This window comes from Osmerus mordax, chromosome 25, assembly GCF_038355195.1.
Source record: "Osmerus mordax isolate fOsmMor3 chromosome 25, fOsmMor3.pri, whole genome shotgun sequence".
NCBI lineage: Eukaryota > Metazoa > Chordata > Actinopteri > Osmeriformes > Osmeridae > Osmerus > Osmerus mordax.
Window position 1 is genome coordinate 4,407,288 of NC_090074.1, and position 19,939 is coordinate 4,427,226.

The following is a 19,939-nucleotide window of genomic DNA, read 5'->3' on the forward strand; positions in this document are numbered from 1 at the left end:
CGCTACCTGGTCAAGTTGACCAGAGACTTCCTCTTGCTGGCGTCTAAACAAACGGATGGCTCACACATGGAGGACTGAGCATTGAGCCCTGAGGGCTGCAGGGCACTAACACACACACGTGTGTTAAGGCAGCTACAACCAATCCCAAATGTGTGCAATTGTTACCACTGGATTCAGTTTTGTGACGTATTTTGATATTTATGACTATAACTATATTTATTACTCTGGGAGTATTTCTCAGGGGACTTTATTCTATGCAACAGTATTCCTCATGTTCCTACCATATGACTTATCTGAGCTATAAGGGCCCGTCCAAGTGTTTCTCCGTGTTACTGGAACTAAACCCTCTCTGGTAATCCCCAGAGTTTCTGTCCCTCATCTTAAAGGAGTGAGGAGAAACATCCCCTTTCACCTCTGAACTGGACTTTCCAAAGATGCATATTTATTGAAATATTTATTGTTATTTATTCTTCTAAAGTGCTGTTTATTTTTTATATAACGAGAAATGAGAAACCAAATAGGAATGTTTTTGTATTTTTTTTTAATAATGTCATTGTGTTATACTGTTTACATTGTACTGCAGAATAAAGAAGAAGCAAACTATTTGGTGTGTTTGATTTAGTTTAATAATGTTTATGCCGAGCATATTAATTGAGTGCAAAGAAAGCCTTGGAATATTTATAAATGATCATTTGCTGTTTAGTCAATAACTGTTGACTGGTCAGGTGTAGTGGTTAAATCTGTGTCCAGCATTGTATGGCTGGGAAATCTGTTGATATATATATATATATGTATATATATATATATCTAAAGCAAAAACAACTTGTGAGTGGCGAATAAATTGGCTATAGCAAGAAACGATGCTGTCGACGATGAACTTGGAAGTCCTCAAGGTCATCTGGTGTTGATTTGAGGGGCCGTCTGCGAAGAGATGGAAAAGAATTGGGGGGGGGATGCACCATGACTTGGTTTGAGAGAAGGAGCTGGATTGAGCGGGTGCTTCTGGGAAGCCGACAGAGTCCTGCAAGACAGCTTGTGACTCACCACTACCAGGTGTCCCTTCTTGCCTTTGGCCACCCTCAGATCGGAGCCACTGGTGAAGTCCACCACGCCCTCCCTCCCCCGTGCCACAGCAAACCTGATGCTGCAGACAGGAAGAGGGGTCGAAGGGTAAGAAGGCGGGCACAGGGAGGGTGGGGGGGGGGGGAGTTTCCCGAAAGTATCGAAATAAAAACTCCACCAACCTGTCCTGGCTGACGTTGACACTGTTGATGTTGTCCGCCATCATGGCGAGCTTGGTGACCGCCTCGATGACGTGGTCACACTGGAGCACCACGTCGCCCTGAGGAAGACACGGAACGGGGGGGGGGGGGGGTCAGAGGACTACATGGCCACTGCCATGGCAGCTACAGTCGACCTAAGCCACTCACCTTCTGCCTGTTGTCTTCATTGGACACGTGCAGAACAAATACACCGTCACTGAGGGAGCTCACGGAGATGCCTGCGGAGAGTAGAGGCGGACATGCTCAGCACGTGTCTCCCCTCCTCCTCACATTTGTTTCTACCCCTGCCCCCCAGCCCCCCCCCCCCCTTCACCCCTGCTGCCCAGAGACCCCCCCCCCCACCCCACAGCAGGCCCCTCAACCCCGACTCACTCCTCAGGGCAGCGTAGTCGACCCGCTGCTTCAGCTTGGCCTCGGCCACCAGCACGGCGAAGGTCGCGGTGAGGAGGAGCTGGCGGGGCCGCGCCTTGTAGCCCCGTCGGTCGTACTTGGTGACCGCGATGCCGTACTGACGGGGGAAGGTGGAGGCAGAAGGGGGGGGGGGCAGGGGAGGATGAGAGAGAAGAAGGAGGAGGAAAAAAAGTACGCGATGGGGGATGTGCGGGGGGGGGTGGGGGGGGGGTGGGGGGTGTCGACGGTCGGGAAAACAGGAGGGACTCACCTTCACTTTGTCGTTGCCCAGAGTCTGAACTACTTTGAGGTTGATCTGCTCGTTGTCTGCACAGAGGGGATAGCGTGTTCGTGAGTGTGTGTGTGTGTGTGCGGGTTTGTGCTGGCTTGCGCCAAGCGGCTGTACGGAACAGAAGCTCCCTCACCTAGCCTGGACGCTACAAAGAGTTTGGAGACACTCTGGGCGTAGCAGTCTTTCTGGTCCTTGAAGATCTCGCTGGCCACCATCTTCTGTTCCATCTGGAGGTCGGGGAGAAGAGGAGAAATGGGGTTGGGGGTGGAGGAAGCTGTAAAAGCAACCATGCGAGGCGTGTTCATCCGGACAAGCACTCCAACCTCCATGCATTTCTTCAAAAGGCAAAATACCGTACTACCTTCATGCAACATGATTATCCAACCTGTGAATGGCTGGATTGTTGTAAACCGATCTGTCACGTACAAGTCAGTGTTGGTCAGACACGAGGGACCGCCCTACCTGCTTCTTCCATTCAGGTTGTATCCTCTGGCAGTATGCACGCACCATGTTCTGCATGCACAGTCTGCGGAGGCACTCCGACACCTAACCCACAGCAGAATCACCACAAGGAACTGGATCAGACTGGGCACTGGAAACCCCGATAAGGGCTTCGCTCAAAACGTTTGTGGAGACTGATTACATGAAACTACTCCAGTAATCAAATATCTTAAGTTAAGAAACTATTAATTGAATCAATTAATATAACGATTAAATTGTTATTCCCCCCCACAAAGATTGCTCAGATTACTTAAAGGGCTTTAATGTAACTGGTTTCCACAAATTGATGTTAACCTGATGTCAGTTTCCTCCAGGAAAACATGTTGTTTATTAACTACATGCTCTTATGTTTCTTCCCATTGGCACTTATTTGCGTTTCAATGTATGCTTCATGTTTTGGCTTCCCACAATGTTTTTGGGGCTATCTCATTGTTTATGATCATTGACCTATGCACTTTTGTAAAGCTCTCTCTTGGCAGTCGCTTTGGATAAAAGCGTCTGCCAAATGAATAAATGTAAATGTAAGAGTATTCTGAATGTATCGGGTTGACGGGTGCAGAGCCGACCCCCATAGCCCCACAAGTGAGCCCATCACGAAACCACAAATCGAACTCAACCGGACGCTCGTTTTGTGAATTTGCTTGAGAGGCACAGCTTCCCGCCCTCTCTGGGTCAGTTTCGCTGGGATCTCCACGAGGATGTGGCGCACGCCGTGGGCTTAAAGCCGGAGTTTCGGCATCAACAGTTTCAGCGGTCGGGCGCTAACCTCAGAGAGGGCTGGCGGGGGGGCGGGCCAGCTCTTGTCCAGCACGGTCCGGGGCAGGCTCCGGCGCACGGCCACGAGGAAGGAGAACCGCCGGTGGTCCAGGAAGAACTCGTTCTCCGGGCAGCGGCCCTCGTGGCGGTAGATGAAGCCCTTGATGAACCTGAGAGGGAGAAGGAGGGTGGTGAGAAAGGAAAGGGATCCGCGGAAACGAGGAACAAACGAGAGACGGGGAAGTGAAAGTTAGGCGGTCGGTGCGTGTTTTTCTGCAGCACCTGCGGATCGTGTCGGAAGCCTGGCGTCGCCGCTTGGCTCTCCTCCGTGCTTTCATTCCTCGCCACCCGGACTGGATCACTATCACTGCACACACACGTCACACGCATCCAACATATTACACCTAACATATAATATACAGACCTCATATATCTCCTGCAGGGCTATGACACCAGTGCTTACCTGAGTGTCGGATTCGTCGGTATTTGGCCTTTTCTCTGTATCCCCTCCAAGACGTTTGTAAAGTCAGAGCTGCAGCACCGAATTGGACAGATAGCAGACAGAATTCTAGTCAACAACCAAAACAAGTCTAATAGATTATGAGACTTATGTTGGCTGTGTGCTTGGAAATACAGTTGTATCAGAATCACATTCATTTCATACTGTGGCCAAGAGTGTCTACGAGAGGGATTCGATGACGGTAGCATTCTGAAACTACCATTCCAGCTGAAAGAACATCTTTCAGCTTTGTGTGTTGTGCAGCAAAATCTGACATGAGAACAACTGGTTTTGAGAAATCACTTCCACTGCTGCCTCTCAACTACTGTCGTCTCACCGACGGCCGGCTTCCTGGCCTCAAGGGAATCTTCCGTCGTGAACAGGGTTTTGGGGAAACGGATGAAGATTTTGGACCTTCGAAAGGAAAAGCTGTCATTAGTCAGCGAACGTTCTCTCTCGCGCTTCGCGTCAGCGCTTGGGACTCCCCTAACTTCCCTCTAGAACCTAGGCCCATCCTTCTTACCCCTCCTACTTCAACCCCCACCCCCTCCCCCCCGCGTCAAGTCGGTACCTTCCCAGTTGGAACTCCTCTGGTTTGTAGCCCAGGTGTTTGACCAGGAGGGCCACGCCGTCTGCCAGTCTGCCGTGCCAGTTGGGCCATGTCTCTGGACACAGTGACTTGTATCTGCAATGACGGATCACAAGGGGGCAGTCAAGTGGATAGAAGGGATGGACGGGCCCAGACAGACAGGCCAACAGTGAGGTAGACAGGCCAACAGGCAGACAGGCAGACAGACCAACAGTGAGGTAGACAGGCCAACAGACAGACAGGCAGACAGACCAACAGTGAGGTAGACAGGCCAACAGGCAGACAGGCAGACAGACCAACAGTGAGGTAGACAGGCCAACAGACAGACCTCTGTAGGAAGGCCTCGTAGCGGCGGCGGTAGGCAAAGCCAGCTCTCCTGACCCTCAGGTTCTCCATCAGGCCCAGGTACTTCACCTGGTGTCTGACCAGGGCCTCGTCAAACCGCCCTGGACACAAACAATACCCAATGAGACCCCCACACACGCACGCACGCACGCACACACACACACACGCACACACACACACACGCACACACACACACACACACACACACACACACACACACACACACACACACGCACACACACGCACACACACAGCAAGGTTTCCTGGTGGGGGGGGGGATTGTTTTACCTGACTGCTTGGCATCGTTAGGTTTGATACAGCGCACATAGGATGGCTCCTTGGACATAAGGATCTCCATCAGTTTGGCCAGGCTGTTTTTAAACTGAGTGGCAGCCTGTTGGGGAATAGGATTGGTTCATCTGTGGTTGTGTGTTTGTGTGTCTTAAGTGTGTTTGCGTATGTGGCCGTGTGTTTGCGCATGTTTGGTGAAAGTGTGTGTGTACATGAACGCGTGTGTACGCGTGGCGCGTCATACCGTTTCCGGACGTTTCTGGTCCGTCACTTCCTCTCTGTGGAAGCACTGAGTCATGATCTGGTTCTCTGACTGGCACATGACCTGCCCAGAGACCAATCCACAAAACCACAATATCAGCATGACTACCTCCTTCCACCCACCTCTCTCTCTCTGTCTGTCTGTCTCTCTCTCCTCCCCTTTCCGCCCCTGTCCCCTTCAAAATATCTCCCTCTCTGACTCTCTCTCACACACACACACACACACACACACACACACACACAAGTGAGAAAGGAAACAAGTGTGGCAAGAGAAAAAAACAAAAACTGCGGTCTGTGCAGAGTACAAACTCAGGTTCAGAAAGTAGAAGTACTGTCAAATGTTTGTTCCGCTTATGCACTGAACCGGGGAACCTTACGTGTGGCACTAGTTCAGGAATATCTACTTTCTGAATGAAGGTGTATGTTTTTGTGGTTTCACTTTTATCCACACTGAAAAAATCCCCTATTAAATATGTTTTGGCTACCCGCATTGTTTTGGGGCTATCTCGTTGTTTATGATCATTGACCTATGCATTTTGGTAAAGCTCTCTCTTGGAAGTCGCTTTGGTTAAAAGCATCTGCTAAATGAATAAATGTGCAAAAATATTGGTTACGAGCTTGCTTAAAGCAAGTACATTTGGCTGCCAGTGCAATAAGAAAATGCAACTTTATGAGACACTTAAAATGGTGTCGTTGACTTAAATGAAGTCACTTACGCTAGAAACACATCCAACTAGATTTCAAATGAAAACAAAAGATCATCCCACCCAGATGTGGAGTGTTTGCCGTGCAGCACTGACCTCTTTCAGGTTCCTGTACAGCAGGTCGTTGTTCTTGTCTAGAAACCCTGGGGGGAGGGGGATGAAGAACAGAACCGATGCATCACAGAGAACGTGTACATCTCGAAAGCGACGACCCCTCACCTTTCTCCCGCTTCCCCGGGCCTGTGCCCCTAGTGTTGACCCCTAGTGGACGGCGCTCACCGTGGACACTGTAGTTGACCTCTCCTGCGTAGTGGAGCAGACGGAACTCGTCCCTGGCCATCGCCTTCCGGGTCTTCCCGCTCCCCAACTTGTGACTGACAAACACACACGAGCCATTGTGAATGAGAACTGGCTCTCAACTGACCCATTCGGTTCTACGAAAGGTTCAAGAAAACTGCCTTTCCTTCCCAACGAGCTACCAAGTCAAGTCAGTTTTACGTATAGAGCACATTTAAAAACAGACAATGCCGACCAAAGTGCTGTAAAAAAATCATCAAATAGGGCAAAACAACAATAAATAAGAACAACAGACAAACAACACAATTACAGTGAGCACGAGTGGCCCTAAACTGACTCGAAAGCCAACGAGTAAAAATAGGTTTTAAGACGAGAAAAGAACGCTCGAGGACCCGAGCACGTTTGAAAGCACGCAGGCCCGCGTGCGTTACGAGCGAAGCACTCGGGGTGAGCTCACGTGACAAAGTGGCCGTGTCCTCCCAGCGCGTCCTCCAGCTTCTCCAGGAAGGAGCCGTCGCAGGCCTCGCCCGGTCTCAAGCACTCCTCATCCTGCGGAGGGGGAGGGAGAAAGACACACGCCTTCACCTCTTCAGACTCTGGGAGAGGGGAGAGGAGGAGGAGGAGGAGGGCTAGAAGAGGCGGCCCCCCAGACCGAGCAGGGGCTCGGTGGGCATTCTCACCAGGATGGAGATGATGCCTTTGTGTCTCTCCTCCACCAGGTCACAGATGATCTTGTTGTCAAAGTACTGCACCGTCTCCCACTGGAAGGAAGCGGATGTTTTAGCATTCTGGAACAGAGACGATCCCCCCCCCCCCCCCCCTTCACACCCCTCCTTCCCCCCACCCACCCCCCCCCCCCTCCCTCCACTCCACCTCCCCCCTCCTCTCCATTCCCACCCCTCACCACCCCCCCTACCACCCCACCCCTCCCCACCCCCCCTCCACCTCCACTACACCCCCCCTCTCACCGCGATGCCCTCGGCCTCGTACTCCTCCTGCTCAGACTTGAGGGTCAGCTCAATGAACAGCTGCTGCAGCTTCTCATTGCAGTAGTTGATGCAGAACTGCTCAAAGCTGCAACGAGAGAGAGAGAGGGAGAGAGACAGAGAAGCATGAATGTACCACAGCTGTATGTATTTAAAAGAATGAGAAATTGCTTTTAAGATATGGTTTTGAACAAGTACTTTTGAGAATGTCAATTGGGATCTCAGAAATGTAGGTACCAAAGCCACTGAGAGAAACTGTCAACACCAGCTGCATCACGGGCACTGCACTGTGTATCTAACATTCCAGAAATCTCGCGTGTGTGTGTGTGCGCGCGTCGACAGCGTCACATGCAATAAAAAATTTCTGTCTTCCCTTATCTGCTGTTTTATTAGAAAGCAGATTGGTTTTCGAAGAACCATTGGACATAATTAGCAACAATGCAGAGCGTTTACTGTTTTGATGTATTCAGCAAGATAAGAACAGTGCTTGCCCTCGTCATCTGCCCCACCCACGTTAATATATAACCTACCACACACCAAGAGGGAGATTAAATCACTTCAAGAGCGAGCAGGGAAACAGAGACAGACTGAAAAAAACGCTGGTGTCCTACCTGTTGTGTTGGAAGACCTCGAAACCATAGATGTCCAACAGACCAATGACGGACGAGCCTTTGCTGCCGGGGTAGGCCTCATCCTGTGGGACCACAGATCTTTGAACTCGCTCTCCAAAATGCACAGCTTCTAAAACGTGCGCCGATTGGGGGAACGCGAGGACTACCCTACCTTGAGAGCCAGGGATTGGTTGATCTTCTCCACCAGCCAGGTGAACGTGCGGCCGTAAATGGCCTTGGCCAGGGCGTCGCGGGCCGAGGCGGCCTGCTCGAAATTCAACGGGCTGATCATCTGGACACACACACATACACGCAGAAACACATGAACGCGCGTCAATACACACACACACGCACGCACCGGTATCACAACAATCGGTTGTGCGCCCGCCTACGACAACAAACGACTGGCTGTGTGTTCTAGACGAGAATGGACAGGACTTTGTTCCACGGTGGAAACCATGGGAACGTCAGTGTATTCTCCTGAACAGCTGGCTGAGCGGAGAGGCCACCTCACCTCCTCTCCTTTGGCCAGCAGCGTCTTGTGAGTGAGAGCTCTACCGAGCGCGGAGCCGTCCACGCCCAGCAGCTGCAAAACAAGCGAACATCTGCCTTCAGCATGGGGATCGTGTTCGAGTGTGTGTGTGTGTGTGCGTGTGTGTAAAGGTGCATGTGTTTATGTGTGTGTGTATGGGCATGCATTTGTGTGTGTGTTTGTAAATGTATGTATTTCTGTGTGTGTGTGTGTGCGCGTTTGTATATGCATGTATGTGTGTGAATGTATATATATTAGTGTGCATATACATTTATATAAGTATGTATGTACTGTCAATATGCGTGTGAGTATGTACAGTGTGTGTTTATGGATGCACGGGAGTCGTGTGTGGGAGTATGTACAGTGTGTGTTTATGGATGCACGGGAGTCGTGTGTGTGAGTATGTACAGTGTGTGTTTATGGATGCACGGGAGTCGTGTGTGTGAGTATGTACAGTGTGTGTTTATGGATGCACGGGAGTCGTGTGTGTGAGTATGTACAGTGTGTGTTTATGGATGCACGGGAGTCGTGTGTGTGTGTATGTACAGTGTGTGTTTATGGATGCACGGGAGTCGTGTGTGTGAGTATGTACAGTGTGTGTTTATGGATGCACGGGAGTCGTGTGTGTGAGTATGTACAGTGTGTGTTTATGGATGCACGGGAGTCGTGTGTGTGAGTATGTACAGTGTGTGTTTATGGATGCACGGGAGTCGTGTGTGTGTGTATGTACAGTGTGTGTTTATGGATGCACGGGAGTCGTGTGTGTGAGTATGTACAGTGTGTGTTTATGGATGCACGGGAGTCGTGTGTGTGAGTATGTACAGTGTGTGTTTATGGATGCACGGGAGTCGTGTGTGTGAGTATGTACAGTGTGTGTTTATGGATGCACGGGAGTCGTGTGTGTGAGTATGTACAGTGTGTGTTTATGGATGCACGGGAGTCGTGTGTGTGAGTATGTACAGTGTGTGTTTATGGATGCACGGGAGTCGTGTGTGTGAGTATGTACAGTGTGTGTTTATGGATGCACGGGAGTCGTGTGTGTGAGTATGTACAGTGTGTGTTTATGGATGCACGGGAGTCGTGTGTGTGAGTATGTACAGTGTGTGTTTATGGATGCACGGGAGTCGTGTGTGTGAGTATGTACAGTGTGTGTTTATGGATGCACGGGAGTCGTGTGTGTGAGTATGTACAGTGTGTGTTTATGGATGCACGGGAGTCGTGTGTGTGAGTATGTACAGTGTGTGTTTATGGATGCACGGGAGTCGTGTGTGGGCGCGAGCGGACGACTCCGAACCTTGGACAGGTTTCGGATCCGCGTCTCCGTGGTGATGCGAGTCTCCCCGTCGTCGCCCTCCCCGAACTGGGTGTTGCCGAGGTGGAGGACGCTGGCGATGACGTTCAGCAGCTCCTGGGGACACGAGGCGGGGGGGGGGGGGGGGGAGGGGGGAGGGGGGGGGGGGTCACTTCACTGCTCCTGTCAGCAGAGTTCAAGCTCTGGCTCGCCAAACATTGTACACGCTGTGCCTGCGTTTATCCCAGACGTCAGGGAAATCCTGGAGGGTTTTTGATTGGTCGAGGTGCGGTTCCATAGGCGGGTTTGAAGCCCTTCTGTGACGTGAAAAGGGCGACGCAAATCTAACTGGGTTTGGCATCACTGACCTCCACCTCCCCGTCGGTGAAGTCGACGATCTGCATGGCCTTCCTCACAGCTTTCCAGTCACTCTTGTCGTTGATGGAGCTCACCCTGGGGCAGTTACCCTGAGGACGGCAACATCTTAACTTACACACACACACGCCACCTTATCTCAGTATCTGATTGATGTTGACCACACATGCTGCTCATTCTTTATTCTTATTTTTATATATATTTTATTTGATATTTAAATTGTTTTATTCTTAGATTGTTTAGTTCTTAGAAATAGTTAAACGTTAGTATTTTTTATTTCATTTAAGATTCGCATATGTTTAGTGTTTGCACCTCCCTGCCACAGTAAATTCTGTGTTTGTATAACATACATGGCGAATAAACCTTTTTATGATACGCACGCACGCACGCGCACACACATGCATACACACACACCTTAACCAGGTAGTGGTAGTTCTGAGGGTTTCTCTCCAGGCCTAGTCTTTTGAGCAGGTCTTCTTCCCCTCCCTCCAGCAGCTGGTAGAAAATGTGGAAGTTCCTCTCGCCATGGTTCTGGTGCACCACACGGGACTTCTCCAGCAGGTAGTTGAGGATATGCCCGCCTAATGGCGCCCCCTGGTGGACAGTAGCGGGAGGTACATTATTTCCCTTTGGAGTTCAGTCAGTGAAGTGACATTGTGACTTTGTTGTCGGACGCGGGAAATGCATCAACCGAGAGGTCAAAGGTCAGATTGTTTACCCTGAAATCAAACTGGACGTCCATGTATTTGCCAAAGCGGCTGGAATTGTCGTTCCGGTGCGTTTTAGCGTTACCAAAAGCCTGTGGACAGAGGGAGGAAACGAGAGGAAGGAACCTCAAACAATAGGCAGATCAAAATCAAAAACATCGGCCGAGTAAGGAAATATTTACGGAACGGCGACAAGTTCACAGCTGTGCCGATTGGTTGGCGCGGATCGATCGGAGATCAAGTTTCAAACCTCAAACACACGAGGGGGAGGAGTAGAAGAGGGAGGGGGAAGGAGGGAGGGAGGGAGGAGTAGTCTGCACCTCAAGCACGGGGTTGGACTGCAGCAGGCGGTCCCTGAGGGCGGCCATGTGGTCGCTGACGGGGCAGGTGACGGCGTAGTAGAGCAGGATCTTTTTGGACGCCTCCGTCTTCCCGGCACCGCTCTCCCCGGAGATCAGAATGCACTGGTCCCTCCTCTCCGTTCTCATGGCCCGGTACGTGTTATCCGACACCGCGTAGCTGGGAACCGTGGCAACCGCGTCACATTTAGTCATTTAGCAGACGCTCTTATCCAGAGCGACTTACAGTAAGTACGGGGACATTCCCCGTCAGGAGCAGACATTTCTCGCGGCCAAGCACATTCTAACACATTCGGAAACCTTGCCCGTGCGTGTACGGTCAACGCACGCGCTGTATGGTAAAGACACGCGGGGACGTTTCGTCTTCGGGGAATTCAGGGGGTGTCGGGTTCATGAGGGGCAGGGACTCACATGTGGGGGGAGATCTCGTAGAAGCTGACCCCTCTGTAGCGCTCCATGTGCTGCTTGGAGTAGATCTCCAGCTCCTTGTAGGGGTTCACCGACACCAGCACCGACCCGATATAAGTCTGGCAGAGACACACAGGACAACATCATCAGCATAATCCTACGACATCGTCATGAACGAGATCGCTAAGGGAAACGGGGGTGAGGGTTACATAAATGAGGTTCTCCTTGAAGCGCCGACGCAGGTTCTCGATGAAGGCCGCCTCGCTGTTGTAGTTCTCCAGCAGGACGAAGTCCTGCACCCCCACCCGGTCTCGGGCGCTCAGAGCGCTCTCCATGGCCAGTCGCACCCCTCCCTCGCCCCCTACCTCCTACACAGACACACAGAGGAGAGGGGGGGGGGGGGGTAGCAGGGAATGTCATTACAGCTGGATAGTGGATAGTGGTGAGTCAGTTAAAGTCAGACATGGGTGAGTCAATATAATATGCCCGAGTCAATAGAACACACAACATTCCAAACAAACCACCCACGTTGCCTTTCTCTAGTCTAGGAGAAGAAACATGAGCCAGCGCAAGGCTGACGGAACGAAACAGTGAAGACATTCAGCGAATGCCAAGGATAAACACAGAGGTCCCTGCGTGAAGGGATTCAGCGAGAGATAAGAAGATTGGGTGTATACAGGGTACACACAATGCTGGGGAAGAGTGTTGTACACGTCAACATGGTTGTGACGGCAAACATCCCGGCGCCGAGCAGACACAAACAGCTCAGGGACACGTCTGCGGGTCGAACGCGCCGAACAGAGTCGTTAGAGAAACACACACAAAACACACACAAAACACACACTCGAAAACAGAAACACCTACTGTGAATCGGCGCGTGCGTATAGTCCGGCTACTTTTATCCGCAGGGTACAGACCGCCGATGTTTCAGTGGAACATTGTCAACTTGTGTCCTAGTTCAAGTACCCTCACTCTGGTGTGTTTGATCACTTTGAATCACGTGCCATCAATGGAAAAGATGAAGCCAAGCCCCTAAGCACACACACACACACACACACAAGCCCATGCACACACACAGACAGGCATGCATGGACACACACACACACACACACAACAATAGGGTCAGAGATTGCAGAACGCCGTCCGATCGGGGAACACGGCGCTCTCTCAGGGGGCTCATTAGGGTGTCATTGAGGGGTCGTCATCGAGAGAGGGAAAACCTCTGGAACAACAAGCACACAACAGTGGAGCGGAGCCAAGACCTGGGGAGCAGAGGGAAGCCAAGGGGACGGTGGAAGCACCCCCCCCCAACCTCGGAGCATTGTTCTCAGACCCACTTCCACAGGTGGCCTTCCGGCCGTAAAACACACACACACGCACTCGCGCGCATCTCTCTGCATTGGCAAACACAAAAACACACACACAAAACACACACACACACACACACGCAGTCATACTTTCCAAAGTGTGAAGGAGGGAACTTAAGTGTTTCGTGGCTGAGCCTCTGGAAGGTCTTCATGGGACTACAGTGAATGTGTCTTTTGTTGGGGTTTTAAGTTCTTTTTCTCCAATTTCATTTTTCTGTTCTTGGCTTCCACCCAGAGCCCTTCTCAGCCCTTCGTCACTGCACTGGGAAGCTTTAACAAAATGAATTCCAGTGACTATACTCTGCACATGAGAGCTGCCGTCGGCCTCTCTTACATTAAGTAGTCCTACTTCTCTAAATGTAATAACTGAGCAAAATCTGAAAAAGAAGAAATACAATGGAACCCTCAGAAGACGTCAGAGATTACATATACAGTTCTGTAATATGTCGAATGAAAAATGCTCAAAGCGCCACGCGTGCTTGTAGCGTGAGGATTTTACTAAACCCCTACTATTCATGTACCTCCAAAAAAGGCTCTCTGACTAAAGTGGTTCTCCAGAATAACCCTCAGCTCCTTTTCCCACCCCGAGGATCGTGGGTGTGGTCGTTACTGTGTAACGAGCTGCGAGGGCCCGTGGGGGGGGGGGGGGGGGGGGGGGGGGTTGTGGCTGCAGAGTGGGGTTGTGGGTGTTGTAGTTGCGCGAGTCTGCTGCAGGGCTACAGTGGGTTCTTGGCTCGGGTCCCCCCTCGAGAGAACTCTGCTGGGCTGACTACACGCAGAGTCACTTCCTTATAAGGCCTGGCCCTCTCCTCCGTCCCCAGACAAAGCCTACTTTGGGTGGGCAGACACACACAGCTGCAGCCCCACCGCTGGCTCTCCACCACGGATGTGCTAACTGGGGGGACGGTGTGGAAAAGTACCAGCAGTCCTCGCTCTGGAGGCGACGCGAACCACTGACAGACCCCTTGCCAGGCCAGTGACTCACTATAACCACAGGCGAGGCGGTGTTTCCCAGGAATCCTCCATTCTATTTATAGAATTCCAACGGACACGGGTCTTATCTGGCCCCTCGGTATATTCACCAAACTTTCCCTCATTTCCATTCCGAACCGGCACACCTCCTCTTAGACATGCACGTACACAAACACAACAGAGTGAACTGGTTCGCGATGCCGTCCCACGTCAATGTGGGAAGCGCGGGCCGTTTGTACGGGGGACGCGAGTGTGCGGGGGGGGGGTTGTAGGTTCTTACCCTGCCTCTGTATCTCATCCTTATCCTCCGTCCTAGCTCGGCACTTCTGCCGGATGACTTGTCTTGGGGGGGGCCCTGGTCCTTCCTCCTTCCTCCTCCTTCTCGTCTGCCGCGAAAAGGATGGACGCCCTACCTCCACAGCCTCTTCTCGTCTACGCACCCACTTTCATTCGGCACACAACCAGGGCAACAGTTAGGGCTGGCCAGTCAGGCTAAACTCTCCCCCGGCTCTCGTCTTTCTCTCCAGGTACCCCGTTCACGTGCTCCGTCCTTCAGTGGCGCGCGCACACACGCTCATCCTCCGGTTTCTCCCCCTCGTCCCCCCCGGCTTCGGTCGTCTTTCCCTCGGAGGAAAGAGAAAAGCACCGCGGGCTCAAGCGCTGCTCAGGTTTGTCCCTCCCGAGTGTCCGCTGACAGGTCAAGTAAACATTTTCTGCTCGTCCATTAGTCGTCGTCCCCCCCCCCCCCACTCCTCCCCGCTCTGCCTGTAACATAGGCGGCAACTTCACTGACTCATGCTTCATGCATTTGGACCGGACCCTTCCAGAATAGAAAAGGGGGGAAAAAAAGTCGAGGGAAAGTATGCGGCTGGCCCAGGAGAATGAAAAAAAAAGGGAAGAGAAGAGACATGACTAGTTCAAAGGGTTTGGAAAAATCTACTAACGGCCCGTGATTGTTCACATGCTATCGCTCTGGAAGTCTATAAAAAGGGAATCAAAACAAAACCGAATCACATGACGGAAGACCGAGCACATTCCTCCTCTTCTCCTCCCTCCCGCGTTCCCTCCTTCCCTGCCAACTCCCTCCTTCGCTTTCGCTCCCCGCAAGCTCAGACAGATTCACGAGGGGGGGATGACAGCGGCAGAGGCGTCACGGCAACAAGATGGATTTCGTACCTCATTTCCTGCTCGGCTCGGACAAAGTGACACGCCGCTGTAACTAACGCCTCAACTCCAAGTCTCACTTATCTTCTACATGCAATAAGGCCTTTGGCCTTCCTGCCCGCTTTCACGTCTTAGGGTTTTAGGGACTACTCCCTATCGTCAATTACACACCAAAAGAAGAAAATAAAAAAGCATTAGTGTGGGTTAGAGGGAGAGTATGCCATTGGACGACCCTCTTCTGACCTTGCACTGGGCCCCAGCAACGACACCCAGCCGTAGGGCGACTGAGGCAAGGGTCACAGGCCTGCTCCGTTTGAAGACACGTGCCCCCTGCTGGTTTCCCACTGGTCGACATCTGGCAGGGACCTGTTTCTGTTTGAATCCAAAAGGATTTCCCAACCCAGCCCCCCCCCCCCTTCTTTCTCCCGCTCTCCTGCCAACATCATCAGATATCCGACCTTGAGGAATCTGAATAGCGGATTCCACATTGAAAAGGGGAGGGCTGCAGTGTCCCCGAGCAAGGGGTCATGCGAGGACGGCATCCAGAGAGAGAGAGAGAGAGAGAGAGAGAGAGAGAGAGAGAGAGAGAGAGAGAGAGAGAGAGAGAGAGAGAGAGAGAGATCTCCACCCAACCACCCCTCTAGGACCCGCAGAGCAGGCCCTTAGTTTCCACACCCTTCACTCCCCCCTTAACAACACGCAACTGCTTTAACTGTGTGCCAACCACTTTTTTTGTTGTTTCATTGCTGTCTTCTTTTCACTCCACCTCTCTTCCCTCCGGGAAGGGATTTCCCCACACAGCACACCCACTTGTAATAGTAAATGGTTAAAAAAATTAAATTAAATTAAAACACAAGCTACCTCTACAACGAGTGGACAGTGCCCAGGCTTTTGCCTAGCCTCGACAGATGTGATGAACATGTGGCAGCAAAGCTTGAGCTCTGGTAACAGCCCTGGCCTCGTTTGATTTATCCGGCCTTTATTTAAACCAGGAAAAACAAAACTCTCGTTGAAACATCTCTTTTTCAAGGGAGACCTGGCCAAGAAAGGCTTAAGAGCGTAATTTAAAGGTTACATTGACACCGATATGACTGTAGATGTATTAAAAACATAATCATTAGTACGTACAGAAAACATCTTCTAAGACACATTTATATATATAAACAATTAGGAAATCCAACCTATAGGAAACATGTATACTCCTCTCCTCGTCTATTACATGCTTTACTCCCCGTTCGGTTTTCATTGGCGTGTTAAACAATTTCACAGGAATTCTGGAGCACAAAAGAATGATGTCTTGGGTGGGGTTACATCGGGGGGGGGGAGATTATCACTGGATGCCATTCAAGTAAACACCCATGCACAAATATGCACATACACATACACACACACAGCTCAGTCTTTAAAATATTCATAGGTAGAGCTGGCAGACGTCAGTGCAACACATGGACGAAACGACAAACAGCATGGAGTCATACACACACATACACACACATACACGCACATGCACAAACACACAACACATGTGTGCTGACAGCAATGCAAAAGTAATGCGTATCAGGTATAATTCTTGGCAGAGAGTGGGAAGCTCATCTTCATTTCTTCATGTCAACTCCTGGCATGTCTTTTCTCCTTCAGTCAACCACTCCTCCCCACTTCACCACGTCTGTTATTCATCTGTTGCCGACGCCTTAACAAAGCGTCCTGAAAGGGAGTGCCTTGTCTCAACAAAATACTTAAGTTCCGAGGTGGAAGTTTAGATGTTTTCCTTAAGTTCCGTCTGTGTTTATGCAGTTTGTGTGTGTGTGTGTGTGTGTGTGGGATCCTCGGTATGTTGTATCACTCAGTATCACCTGCTCATTGCCCATCTGGACTAGGCTTCCACAGTGGCCGTCTGTCGTGCGCCCGCCAAACCCCCAGGTCCCTGTGCCCACCCTCCTCCCCCTCACAACACCTCCCACCTTCAGCACCCTCCCCCCCCCCTCCCTCCCCCCCCCCTCCCTCCCCCCACCCAACTACACACCAGCTGCTGCATCCACACTCTTACCTGCGCTCTGTATTTGTGTACCCCATATCACTAAAGGAAGAATTCAGTGGGGAAAAACACACAAAAACAGGAAGAGGCAGAGAAAGGAGAAAGTGGGCGACCGTATCTGATCCCAAAGCACATGCCATGCAGGGCATACAAGCAACTGAGGTAAAGTTGCACATCATGTACACTGAAGTTCAGTTAGCTTTCCGAGGGCGAGTCGTATCGAACGAGCTAGGAAACTTGAGGAAGCTTGACCTTGGAATTCATGACGATTTTGCAGCAACTACATAATTACAATTAATATTATTTTTAATGACGATTTGGAGTTTTCCTCATGCCATTTACACTGCACTGGGGGTCAATCCAAGGTCAAGTTTATATCTATAGTCACTTAATAATAAAACCATCACAATCCATGTACTCTAACTGACAGGACACACCACATACCTCCTCCAGCTCCATATGACTGGAAGAAGAAACGAAATTGGAACAAAATGGAAAAACATCAACAATATCCTCTGAGGTTTAGGGGTATAGTACAGTATTGTATAGTGTAGTAGTAGAGTGGAGCAGGTTATAAAAAGCTGAGGAAAAAGGAAAAGTCACCACTGAATAATACCAGAAAATGTAAATAGTTTTTAAGCCTCTGGATATAAATATATGTCAATGGCAACATAAAAAGCTAGTATTATTCACAGGTTACAAACAACAGCCTACATAATTGGATACTTGCAATGAAAAGTCCTCAAGTACATTTTCAAGAAGTAAATAAGGTTACATGGGATAAGTTCGTAGAAGTTTACCTGTCAATAAAACTAATTATTCATTTGCAATTACCAGACGCGCAAGGTAAGCATCGAAAAGCACATTTCCCAAGTTTTAACGCACAGATCTTTTTCTTAATTCCAACAGTAGACAACATAAACAATAGTCCACATTCTGAGGAAGACGTTGTATGATGGTAAATGCTTACCTGAAATCGGTTACCACAGGCTTAGTTGAAATTATGGTATCCCAATGGTGAAAGCGGTTAGAGGTGGGTTGTGTCTTTGAGTGCACAGCTATTTTTGCATTCGAATCGAATGGATAAGGAGGAAGTGAGCGCGCGGTCCCAGTGCTTCCAATGGCTCCAACAGAACAGGGGTATGGTACAAGTCCACGCGACCTCCAGGTGGCGTTAAAACGCTGTTGAAACGCTTGCACACATAGCTATGAACGGAGGAGGCCCCGGCATAAGCTTCCCTGCAAAATGCACGCCTATGCAAATGGGGGACGATAAGGCTACAGCGGTTGGAGTCATGTAGCCTAGGCTACATTTCACCTGATCAAGTGCGAGGGACTCGGTCGAGTAGACGCTCTTATCCAGAGCGACTTACAGCAAGTACAGCATTCCCCCCCCCGAGGCAAGTAGGGTGAAGTGCCTTGCCCAAGGAATTGGGCACAACGTCACACAACGTCAGTTGTCATGACCGGGAATCGAACTGGCAACCTTCGGATTACTAGCCCGACTCCCTCACCGCTCAGCCACCTGACTCCTTCTGCTACAGCTTGTAGCGAAAGTTCTAATTTGGTTGATATGAAGTTCGCTTCGATTGTTGTTCTAAGTTCTAATTACGAGAGTTTTAAGGATGGGGAAGAGGTTCGGCAGGTCATTGTAGCAGCAGGCCAACTTATCATTGTCAAGAGAAACACATGTGATATGGGGTGTGTCCTTCCATATCCACAGCTGATACATACGACGCAAACACATTGAACTGGAATAGGCATTGAGTAGCCTACCTCCACCCCATTCCTTCTCTGCCTCTAATTGAGATACAGGATGATGTCATTTTGTATCAACTGGGCTACAGTCTGCGAGGAGCTACTGACAGATCTATTTTTTTCCAATTAACATAGCAATGGAGGCATGTTTGCTTGTAGGCGTGACGTTATGCGTTATGGCCAGCTGACTACTAGTCTTTAGGCGCTTGGAGTTTATTTGATAAAAGGGTGGCTAAAGTCATATACCCTATTTAGCTATCTGAACTGACGGTGGCTGCGCGTGTCGGCATGACAGCAGCGTCTCGCCTTTGTAAATACGTGCTGCAGTTGTGTGTGTGCGCCGCTGGGCGAGTCTCTGCCGCTTCTGACTAGTAGCTCCCCTTTTTTCAGAGAAAAGAAGAGGAGAATTAGGTCCGGGAGGAGGGCCGCCGCCATTATTGGGAAGCTGGAGAAAAAAAACACTTTCACACACGCAATCTCTGGTTAAATTGATCTGGACATAACCGATTTGTTGCATTAGACTACTCCAGAGGAAACAATGTACAGCAATTGCAACATACTCGACCGGTGTCCTGTGCATGATCGATCCAGTATAATGTAGGCACAACAATGGACTTAATAATTGGTCAAAAGCAACGTGGTGATCCAAAGAGCGGACGGTGAAACAAGATTTTTATACGCCTTTCGTTTTTCCCAAGAGGACAATAACTGAGGAAAAAATACTGAAGGTTATCGTTTTTACATTTATAGTTTTATTACAAAGAAAACAAACAGCGTTAAAAACATCCAAATGCAGGCATTTACAAACAAGCAAACAACGCATTGATAATTGCCTCTGAACAATTGTGACCATTTGCGATTCGGACAACTCGTAGGCTATTATATTTGTTTCCTTGTGCCCATGCCTATAAAGCGGCTAGGGCTGCGGCAAGCACTGGCCTGATGCGAAGGGAGAAAGGCAGAATGCGATGGTATGTAGCTATTCACTTTCTCCTGTAAATCTGAAACACTGAATCAACAAATGAATTGATTAGACATTATATTCAACTATGGGTGCAATCAAATTTATTGTCAGGTACACAGGGAATTGGGTTTTACGGGATCGACTTGAGGTGAATGGGTTTTGTTAGTCTGCAATTTCATTCTGTGGACAAGAGGCCTGGCGT

At 50.1% G+C, this 19,939-nt stretch overlaps 1 protein-coding gene across 2 annotated transcripts; it reads right to left on the reverse strand.

Annotated features, from left to right (window-relative positions):
- Positions 1-523: 523 nt before the first annotated feature.
- myo1ca (myosin Ic, paralog a) lies at positions 524-14,743 on the reverse strand. Of its 2 annotated transcripts, none has more exons than XM_067228819.1 (32): positions 14,097-14,743; positions 11,687-11,845; positions 11,481-11,596; positions 11,031-11,229; positions 10,722-10,802; positions 10,418-10,597; positions 9,997-10,095; positions 9,632-9,745; positions 8,320-8,391; positions 7,978-8,097; positions 7,806-7,888; positions 7,177-7,282; positions 6,889-6,969; positions 6,666-6,757; positions 6,191-6,285; positions 6,008-6,054; positions 5,191-5,271; positions 4,944-5,049; positions 4,639-4,756; positions 4,293-4,406; positions 4,059-4,135; positions 3,686-3,754; positions 3,505-3,589; positions 3,233-3,392; positions 2,428-2,511; positions 2,099-2,192; positions 1,945-2,000; positions 1,656-1,791; positions 1,431-1,501; positions 1,245-1,342; positions 1,045-1,144; positions 524-921 (listed from the first exon to the last, which is right to left on the reverse strand). In XM_067228819.1, exons 1-32 carry the CDS (start codon positions 14,112-14,114, stop codon positions 895-897), a joined length of 3,138 nt encoding a protein of 1,045 aa, XP_067084920.1. In that variant the 5' UTR covers positions 14,115-14,743; the 3' UTR covers positions 524-894. The 2 variants fall into 2 exon arrangements, with proteins under 2 accessions (XP_067084920.1, XP_067084921.1); XM_067228820.1 differs by lacking the exon at positions 14,097-14,743 and adding an exon at positions 12,342-12,363.
- Positions 14,744-19,939: the final 5,196 nt, after the last annotated feature.

Excerpts from the sequence above, each read along its gene's own strand:
- myo1ca (XM_067228819.1), bottom strand. Across the intron at positions 10,803-11,030 it reads AGTCCAACCCCGTGCTTGAG|GCTTTTGGTAACGCTAAAAC; the intron begins GTGCAGACTACT and ends CTCTGTCCACAG. Across the intron at positions 4,407-4,638 it reads TACGAGGCCTTCCTACAGAG|ATACAAGTCACTGTGTCCAG; the intron begins GTCTGTCTGTTG and ends CCGTCATTGCAG.